The sequence below is a fragment of the Uloborus diversus genome, chromosome 4 (assembly GCF_026930045.1).
Source record: "Uloborus diversus isolate 005 chromosome 4, Udiv.v.3.1, whole genome shotgun sequence".
Classification (NCBI taxonomy): domain Eukaryota; kingdom Metazoa; phylum Arthropoda; class Arachnida; order Araneae; family Uloboridae; genus Uloborus; species Uloborus diversus.
Window position 1 is genome coordinate 139,862,605 of NC_072734.1, and position 10,795 is coordinate 139,873,399.

General features: G+C 33.0%; 1 protein-coding gene across 1 annotated transcript; it reads right to left on the reverse strand.

Annotated features, from left to right (window-relative positions):
* Positions 1-2,651: 2,651 nt before the first annotated feature.
* On the reverse strand, positions 2,652-8,296 carry LOC129219992 (chymotrypsin-like protease CTRL-1; the record flags this gene model as incomplete). Its single annotated transcript, XM_054854316.1, is given in 5 exon segments — positions 2,652-2,931; positions 4,094-4,230; positions 5,426-5,694; positions 6,827-6,915; positions 8,232-8,296. Coding segments are annotated over 5 exon segments (740 nt in total), but the record flags the coding sequence as incomplete, so codon positions are not given.
* Between the last annotated feature and the right edge of the window lie 2,499 nt (positions 8,297-10,795).

Genomic DNA, 10,795 nt, shown 5'->3' on the forward strand with positions numbered 1-10,795 from the left:
TGTTAGGGCAAGAAGCTGTTGCGTTGTCTTTTAAAACGAATCCAAGATGTCTTGTTGTTTAAAATCGTAGAAGAGAGTCGTAAGAGATATAAGAGATAAAAGTTCCATTTAAATGTTTTTACAATTTTCAAATTGTAAAAACGGGCAAGATTTTTTTCCCACAAGTCAAAGCAATTATGATTATAAATAAGGTCTCTTTATGCAAGAGCTCTAAAGATTTAGTTAAATAAATACCTTTGTGCATAAAAAGCAAAATACAAAACAACAACGTCAAATAGCACAAATTGCAGATTACTAGAGACGCGTGTTTCGACGTTACAAGGAACGCTTTTTTCAATGCAAAAAAATCAGCTGATGGATAAAAAGAAAATCAACAAAAGCTTTTTTTGTCAGATGTCTTTTCATCCATAAGCTCATTCTTTTGCATTGAAAAAGGCGTTTCTTGTAACGACATAACACGTGTCTGCAGTAATCTGCAATTTGAACTCTTTGACGTTGTTATTTCTTGTTTTATCTCTAAAGATGTTTATCTTTAAATTTATAACTCAAAATGTACCATCATAATGGCTATAATTTACTTATAGCGTTGAAATATCCGAAAAAAGTTGTATTCAAAATGTTTTTAATTTTAGAATTTTTATCTTTGCTATTATCGGTGTTTTCTTTTAATTTATAATGGATTATACAACCTGACATCATTGAAATTCTAATAAAGGTGAACTAAAACAAATAACTAATTAACAAAAATTCATTACAAAAGTGCTCTTAGATTAGAGCCCTTAGAATATTTTATAGAAGTTTTCAGTTTTTGTAGACAGTTCATTCAAATACGAATATAAGATAAAAAAAACTTCTTAGAGGAAATTTAATTGCATGTCACTATGTATGGAAATTTTGACCAGTGGTTTAGTAAATAAGGAACGCGTAATGCTTCAGAGAACATGATGAATTAAAGCACCGATGTTATTTCTTAATTCAAGTTTCATTAGAGCTTAATACCATCGTTTCTTTCTCTCCAGAAACTAGTATCTGGAAAATAAATACTACTACTACGAGTACTACTAACAATAATAATAATATAATTATTTTTACGATGGGTCAACTGTCCAATATAAGAACCAGAAGCTTTTCCTAAAGTTGTGTCCCTATGAGCAATATTTCGCATGAGCATTGGTATTTTTTCATCATATTTCATAAGAAACGACACATTAATGGGAAGTTTATAGAATCGTGAGAAAGATTAGCCATCAAAGAATTGTAGAAAATCACATGACTCATTTCGATTTTTTTTTTGTATTTTTTGAACTAAGCTTAAGTATTGTTCAAAAAATTAAAAAACTGATTTTTTTTTCCTCAACTCAAAGTATTGAAAATATAAATAAATAAATAAAACAAGCAAACACAAATAGCTGAAGGAAAAATATTAACTTAAAATTCCTGTGTCACCAAAGCGAAACTTACACAATTTCGCACCTGTCAGCCTCGAAGCTGTAAATGCCTGTTAAGCAATAGTTTGAGAAAAACTCGCGGTCTCGATAAAGAGAATATTGCTCAACATCAGAATGTACTATAACTAAAGGTGAAATATTACATTTGTTGTGAAAATGCTAAAGCAAGGTGACTGGGGAAAATAGTTCAACTGAAAACTTACACTACAATGAATAACCAAAATTTTTGAAGCAAATATTTCCATCCTTGAAGCCTTGGTACATTTCTTGAAACAGCAAAAGTGGGTATAAAGAAAAAAACGTTTGTTTTTGGTAAAAAAATATGTTTTGTAAATATATTTAATAAAATTGAAAGTTATTGGTTGTGTAAAATTACATTTTTCAGTGAAATTTGGTTAAGTGGTACTTTAAGTCATGATCCAGTCTACTTAGCATATTTTAAGTAGTATGCAAAAGTTATTATTGCATTTCCTTCAAGATTTATTTTTCTTTTACGCCTTGGAATACAAATGTAGTTTTTGTTTCGTTTTAAAGTGCAACAGCTTTTTATCCTAAAATTTTCAAATTTCAACACACAAGCTGTTTTTGGGGAGGGAAATGGGTCATTTTTTCTTTTTTATGTTTAAGTAATAATTTCATAATAAAGGACTGTTAGTATCAGTTTATTATTTTCTATGCTTACTGTAAGCCTCTCATCCCTTTTTTATGCTCGGAAATGACGAAAACGGACTTCTTTTTACCACGATTTGATCTAGAAAAATATCTAGTTAGGCTAAACTAAAATTGTTTCCATGCGCAAATAAAATTTCATTTTTCAGCTTTACAATATATAAGCCATGTTTGATCTTCCTACTAATTTAAATAAATTTATTAGAGCTGTTAGAAAAAGGATAAATATGTGAGGGAGGGGGATCAGTGACTTACTCGCTCCCATTGGGAGATTAGTCAACCTGGACGATCTGTAATCGAACTGAAACCAAAGCACTTAATGTAAAAATCAGTTAAACTTAAACTGATTGCAACTTCGTGCAACTAAACCTTTTGACAAAGGAACTTGTTTTTCACAGGAAACATATGGAAATCTACGAAATCTCGAAACATTCCACGGAAAAAATCAGTGACGTTTGGGGATTAGTTTAGTGTACAATAGAAAGTTGATTAAACAGAAAATGCGTTCTCGTGTGATAGATAGTTTTAACAATCTTTTTGTAATTCAACAAAACATTTATTAATTATCGTCTTTGTACAATCCGTTCGCCATACATTTGTCGGAAACAAAGACGATTTCTTTGCAGGCAATCAGCTACGCCACACAAACATCATTTGCCGTCTGCGTGATGAAGTCGTTGTAGGAACTAACTCTGGTGAACACGGCTGGGCCCAGTGTCTTTCCGCAGCCGATAATTGCGTTTCCGTAAGACACGATTCCGATCTCAATTGGAGTGTCATCTCGAAGGTGGACAAGGGGTCCTCCGGAATCACCCTGAAACGAAAGAAGACAAAATACAGTTGATGCTCGATTTTGCGGTCCTCTAATTTACGAACACTTCAGATTTTATGAAATGTTCGCTAGAGTGCCGAAAATTTTCCTAATGAAACAATGTAATTTTCATTCTTTTTTACGAATGGAAAACGGCAAAAATGTCTTTTTTACGAACTCGACATAAGGTCAAAGTAGCTCTTTCCGAAGAATTCCAGCGCCAGAGACGAGAGATGCCGGGAGAAAAAAAAATCCTTTTCATTTAAATTGTTACTTTACCTTCCCCAACCTTTGATTTTATTTTTATGAAGAAATAATCTAGTTTAAAATTGGTTTGCAAGCCTTGACCTTAACATCTGAACTTCTGGATGCCTGAGTTTAGACGCTTTTCCCAAGATTGATGCAAAAACCTTAGGTCACGTTATTATTAAGTAGAGGATATCGCTAATTTTTAAAAGCTTTTAAGGAGAGGAGAATCCTTTAAATCGATAATATATTTTTTTGTGTAAATGGCGCCAACAAAAATCGCTCACAGTCGGCATTCTTTCCCATGCTCATTTTCGCATCACAAGAGCTTAGGTGCCTTCATCACTAGTAGTAAACTGGGAGTTAAAATTCTGAAGTGGTAGTGGATATCTGTCGATACAGATGACGTATAAAAGAATGAATGCAAAAACCTGGGGTTACGGACTAGGTCTGCAGATGGGGAGGAATCAATACATAACAGCATTAATAACAAACCAACAAAGTAGCACATTCTAAGACGAAGTTCTAGCTCTTCTAAGCTCGGGCAAGGAAATTTTATAAACATTGTTTTTAACTTTTAGGCTTAATCTTGCTTTCGTCACGAACGTGTCTATAGTTAGGGAAAGCCTAACCAGGCAGCATTACGAAGGTTACGCAGATCCTACTCACAGCATTACGACGCTGCCAGGTTAAGTTTGCCTCAACTAGTGTCTAGTATGCACAAAAAGTCCGAGGTTCTTCTATCTTACAACAAGCTGCTATGTCTAAAATGCCAGATTTTCTTTTACCACTGAAAGTACTCAACAAATATTAATAACACGAAAGAAACATAAAACTTATCATCAAATATTTTTATTGAAGGAATTCTAAGTATTTTAATGAGACAAATAAAGAAATAAATAAATAATAAGTTACTTACATTGCAGACTCCAGTGAAAAGTCCGGTTGCGCACAGTTTCATATCATTCAAAGGACCATAAATTGCTTGACATTGAGTATTGGGAACAATACGTTGGTTTGCATACTGAAGAATATCGGGAATTTGTGTGGGCAATACTAGAAGAAAAGAAATACTTTTCAATTTAATAAAATATTCGTATATACTCCTGGATCAATAAATCTGTTACTTCCGGCTGAACACCGAAGGCGATTAGTCTACGACTTGACGGTTGTGAAAAAAAGGTCTTGCAGGTTAAAAGGAGATACGCTATACAATATATAGCCTCCTAAAAAGAGAGGTCGAAGCTAGTGTCATTTTATTTTAGTTTTGTTTCACATAAATGTCTCATCTGGAATGACCCCCCACCCCCCCGACCATTTCCGATTAACCGTATTTAAGTTGAGAAAGGGGGCAGCGATTTTAACCAAGTTTACTGTTATTAATCCAATCAAGTTATTTATGCCATTAATAGTGGAAACTATTTACTTAAGGGAGAGAAGTACTCGTATTTTCCCATATCTTTCAGTACCATGCAGATGATTTTTTCTTATTTTCCTCACTTGACCAAAGTTGATGTTAAATGGTGGATATCTGCCATAAAATATTTACCTTTACTATCGCATTCTAATCACCATATCTTTTTTCATGGATATGCTTTGCATTACCTATTCTAGAAATCACCAGTCATAATATGAAGTGTGCAAATTTCTTGGCCATTTCCTTTCCGTTTGTAGAAACAAAAAACCCAACGAGTAGGGTCCTATCGCAATTCATGATTTCAAAAAGCATAATTTGAATTCAAGATGTCAAAATTCAAATGAATGCCGGATGCTGGATGGTTTTTTTTTTCTTTCATCAACTTAAATTTACAAAACAAAATGAACTTTAGGCATTGTAATTTAAAAGCAAATATAATTACCAATTGGGAAACATTCTTAGATTCATGAATAAATGATGGACTTGAAATTGATTATTAAAATTCCGTTTTACAATGCATTTGAAATTGATGGAAGCTAAAAAAATTAATTTATTTAAAAAAAAGCGGTTCTGTGAGCGGTAAAAGTACTACTTAGGCTGGACTTAACATTACAGTTGGATGCCTGCATACTAACACATTCATTTTTATGCTCTCATCTCATCTAGAAATGATTCAAATGTGCATAACATCGCGCTTCATCCTGAACACTGAAGTCGAGTTCAAGTCCTTGTATGGTTGAAACTAATGTCGGCGGAATCCCATGTCTTATCATAAAAAACTCATAACAAAAGAATATAACTTGATTTACTTTCGCTAAACTAAACGCCACTTACTTCTAATTCTGTTAGTACGTCCCCATCCCATAGCAATGGCAGTTCGATATTCTGCGTCCGAGTCAGGGGCGGCAATGCAGATTGGCTTCAAGTTATCACTTATTGGTATGGGTTCCGACGCCCTGAAGATGGCCAAGTCGTTGTCGAATGTGGTACCATAGTCAGGGTGGGGTGTCAGTCCTGAGAAATTAATTCGATAAACGGGGGAGCTCTTGTTGACGTTGCCAGCAATGCCGTAGTACGACGATGCTGGTTGAACTACGCCATCACTAAAAGAGATGGAAAATGCAAGAATATAAAACTTTAATGTTAAGAAAAAGTGATTTTTTTTTCAATTTCTTAAAGCAATAATTTACTGTCAAAACTATGAAATGATACTTCAACTTAAATTTTATTAGAAAATACGTTGTTCTTTATGCATACTGTAATTTTCAAAACAAATTGCAATTTGTTTATCTTGCAAAAGGTAAGATGAGGAGTAATTTATTAAAAGGGAACACATCCACTTTTTAGAAAAATTCATTTTATGACATTTTCTAAATCTTTCAGATGACTTTTATCATATCACTTACTCTCAAGAAGTCCAAACGTGGAAAACCCTCTTTTATTTAAGGGTTAGGTGTGGCTTTTTGATTTAAAAGGTAACAAATCCGTTCTCTGCACGTTTTATGTTGAACAAAAGGGAACACATCCTGAAAGAATCTGTAGTACGAAGACTTTTAGATCCAACGGAAACACATGTAAAAACCCCCAAATTTTAATCCATTACTTTTAGGTTCATGTACTTCGATAGGAAAATATAAGACTGTGAAATATTAGAGTTCTGGTGAAATTGGAATTTTCAACATTCAGGTTTTCGTTCAAAAGATCACATATCCAAAATTAAGATGGCAACATCTCCTTGGTATTTTTTCTTACACAAACATTTCTTACTCTCTGCCATGATTTGCTATGACTTTGTGCTCAATTCTGAACCCAGAGAAGTTGATAAATCTATTTTGCTCTTACCCTAATTCGTTTTCTCACCTCCTGAACATTTTTGGAAAATGGTTATGTTCCCTTTTGATAAATTAGTCCTCATATGATACTTCAACTTAAATTTTATTAAAAAAATACGTTGTTCTTTATGTATAGTGTAATTTTCAAAACAAATTTACAATTTTTTCATCTTGTAAAAGGTATGTTGTCACAGCTACTACTTCACTTTTACCCACATTCCCCTGCTATAGGAGCAGGATATCAGAAATCAGTGTTTTTCCATTTACAGTTTGATCATTTAAGGCAGGTTTTCTCAACCTGTGAGTCCTCAAAAGCAGTTACTAAAGACTTCTTCGTATTAAAAAACAAACTGTGAGATAAAATATTAAAAGATTCAGGTCTAATAAGTTAAACTTTACTTACAAGACAACACAGTGGGCTGCGGTCAGAACATCTGTTGGTGAAATAACTGAGGCAGTACAGATGAACTGGTCATTGTAAAACAAAGCAACCTGTTGAAAGAAAAAGTTTGTTATCTAAGAGCTAAAACATGTATTATGGAACCACTGCATTATATAAGTATTTTTTCTATTCTCCCGTACACCCTCCTTTTAACCGTATGACTTAAGAATTACTTAAAGCTCTAGAGCGCAGATTTAGTCGCGCCACGCCCGCCATCTTGGAGTTAAATGCAGCTTTCTTCCTATGTCTGCTATAATGAAGTAGCACGTTTTGCTTCTTGATTGACTTGCTTCTTGACTGTAGATTGACATGAAGTTTTTTGAAATCACAATTAAGAAGCAAAACACGCTACTTCTCGTGTAGAAGACATAGGAAAAAAGCGGCCTTTAGCCCCAAGATGGCGGAAGTGTCGCTACGTTTAAGCTACGATCCAGGGCTTTATAATTGTCATGTGCTGCTGCATGGTACGGGAGAAGTGATCATCTTTACCAGGGGTGCCCACCTAGAGGGGAGGGGCCATGGCGCAGACTGCGCCATTAAAATTTTCAGAGGGGTATTTTGGGGGTATTTTTTCTTTTTGTGGGGGCAGGCTCTTGTTTTTTTTTGGGGGGGGGGTCTCCGCAGTATTGAGGCGGGGTGTGCCCTTGCCCTTAGGGAGGGTGGGCACCCCTGTATTTACAGTCATTATTTTAACTTCTTTGAAAAGTCATCCGTGGAGCATTTGAAATTCTGGAACTCTGAGAATTTTCTCTGATTGGGCAGAACACAAATAAGTTGAAATCCAAACTCATAACGTAAAAAAAAAAGAATTGTAACAGTTCGAAGAGTAATATTTCTATAAATATCCATATAAAGCCATTCTTCGAAAAAGTAAATATTTTGTTCATCACACAACTGCTCATTAAAAAGTAATAATGTTGAAAAATAATTAATAAAAACTTTAAAAAAATCACACGTTTGTGATTTTATAAGGAACAAAATTTTGTTCATTACAAATTTAAATTATTATTTTTAATGAAATATATGAGCTTTCATGTGCGGTCCGTTTTTTCCGTGAAATGACCTTAAAATATTCTTCTGCCGCTAAATTCCACTCATTTGCAGCAAAAGGTACGTCAAAACTAGCTCCTCTTTCCTAAAAATGCAAAAGGTAAAGTCGAAATTTGATCACATTTTTTTTTCACAGGTTGATGATTCACTTTTCAATGTTCGACAAAGAGTAACTAGTTTCCATGAAAAAACTTTTGTTCAGCTTTACAAAAAGAAAATCTTGACTGTTATACCTCTCGGCAATAAATTTTCAATAATATTTATATTCATTATAAATAAGACATAATTGAAGCGTGAGTTTAAAAAAGACACTTACTGTCCACGGGAACATTCCCTGCTGAGCATCCTGGCCTCCAATAATTCGTTCACTTTCATCAAGCTCTGTAAAAAATGTCATATTCATTCGCTGCTATTTAAAAACTACAGTGCAAAACTATCACGACATGAGAATCCATACTATTAAAATCTGTTAGCATCCGTCTGTCTGTCTGTCCATCTGAAGATCGATCTGCTCGAGAATCGCTGCGAATCGATGGTCGAACAAGATACCGATCAATTCGAAATTTTCCAAAAAAACAATAGGACTGATCTCGTAATTGTACGACTTTAATTAGCGGATGTATTAATTAAAACGTTAATTTTACATTACGTTATGCAGGAATTTTTATTTCTTTCCTGTTGCCATTTTGCATTTGAGCAAATAAAATTCTAATAATTGTTTTAAAAGAAAAATTTTGTCTGCTGTCCAAATCTTAACCAACGTTTCCATCAGAGTTAGGTTTTGGACTGTCCAAAACTGGTTTAGGACAGGATAGGTGGTTTTTACCGTCCAAAACTGTCTAAAACTGTCCAAAAGTGTCCGAAACTGTCTTAAACTGTCCAAAACTATGCTAAAGCTAAAGGGGTGTAATCTAATCAATTTGTATTTACTACAATATTTGTAATGCATAAATATAAATATTAATGGGGTTTAATTAATGAGTATTTGATAATACTTTTCTCCAAAATGTTCATTTAAAAAATATTTTACTTAAAATAAAATGCCAATGACTCTATCACATAAAAACTTCCTTTCGTAACAGTTGGTAGAGTCATGAAAGGAAATTCACATTGCTACCAAGACAGCTAATTTCAGTTCCATTTATAACTCAAAGGAATGTTATTAAATTGTACAATATTTTTAAAAAAGTTTCATTTTTTTAAAGGTTTTTGCAAATAAATTTTGCGTGATGTTTTAATGAAAATTACTTTTTAAATCACAGAATAAAGAACAAGAAATTAATGATTAAACACAATTTATATTTTAAAACTTGTGCTATTCTTTTTCAGTTCATATTTTTAATATAATACATTCTGTAACTAAAAAAGATTGTCATTTATTGCATTTAAGTCAATTGCACTATAGTTTGAACACTTTCTTTCGACACATGCATAAATGTCGAAAAATTTGGTTTATGGAAACAAAAAAGAGAAAAAATCATGCATAAAAATTGAAATATTTAATGTAAGAATTTAATTTCTACGTAACTAGATTAAAATCTGCTGTATATATAAGCTATATATATATTTATACTTGAATGTTCACATTAAATAAATATATTAGTCAAAAAAAAAACAATTTTGACAAATTTTGTTGTTTTTGATATTTTCTCACAGAATATGGGTTTTCAAAAAATAATTTTGGACATTTTTGGATACAAGGGTTTTGAACCGGATGGTAAAAACCCTGCCAGCCCTGCTTTCATTTGCACACATGCACAAGCATAAGTAAATTTGGTTACCATTATGAAAAAAAAATAATAATAGTAATAATAATAATAATTAATTAATAAATATAATAAACTCATGCATACAAATTTAAATTTAAATCAAGAATTCAACTTTTGTAACTAGATTAAAATCGGCGGCATAAATAAGTTGTATGTTCACATTGAAAAAATGTTCAATATAAAACTTTACTTTGATGCATTTTATTCTGTTTTTGATGTTTTCTCACAAAATACAATTTCTCCAAAAATATAGTTTCGGACACTTTCGGACAGTTTTGGACGCAAGGGTTTTGGAAACCAGGGATTTTACCGTGGTTTTTACCATAGTGTCCAAAACCTTGCCAACCCTGGTTTCCATCTAGATTTTTTTTTAATTAGTTTAATTTCTCTTTCATTCTGGTATATAAATCTTAAAACTACTCTTTAAAGCAATTCTTTCGTTTAGAAATTTATTGTAAATTAGCTTCGTTTTTCTTTTATTGTAAGCAATGATTTCTTTCTGCTGCCATTTTACGTCTGTGTTAATAAATAACATTTTAACAATTGTTTCAGTGGGACTGACATAATCAAAGGTTGCGTTCGACGAACCTCACCGGCCGACCGGTAAGTAAACAGTTACAAACCGCAGCGTTCTAAGATCAACCGGTTGCCTCACCGGTTACCATTCTAAGCAGTTGATTGCTTGATTGGAGCACGTGATCATTAGTTGTCACGTGATTAACTAACCGGTCGCTCTCGGTCGTGCTCATCGAACGCAACCAAAACAACCAACTGGTTAATTGGTTGCTCTATTCGGACATAACCTTTACCGTCTGCCCTTTTTTTATTTTCTACAGCCTACGTTTTTAACTCTTTTCAGCACATGAAAGTTATTTCTTCAGTTATGTTTATTTATTATAGTGTAAATTTATCATTACCAGTCTCATATTTTGGTAAATTTAGGATGTACGACAAATTATGTTTATTTTTTTTTGGACTTTTTCCCTTCAAATGGGTGAGTTTTCGAATTGTAATAACTCTCTTCTTCCTTCCTGTTTTTACTTTCGAAATACATTTTGTATAGTGAAAAGAACACGTTGAATTAAGTTCGTTTGGATTCCTTTAAATGGAA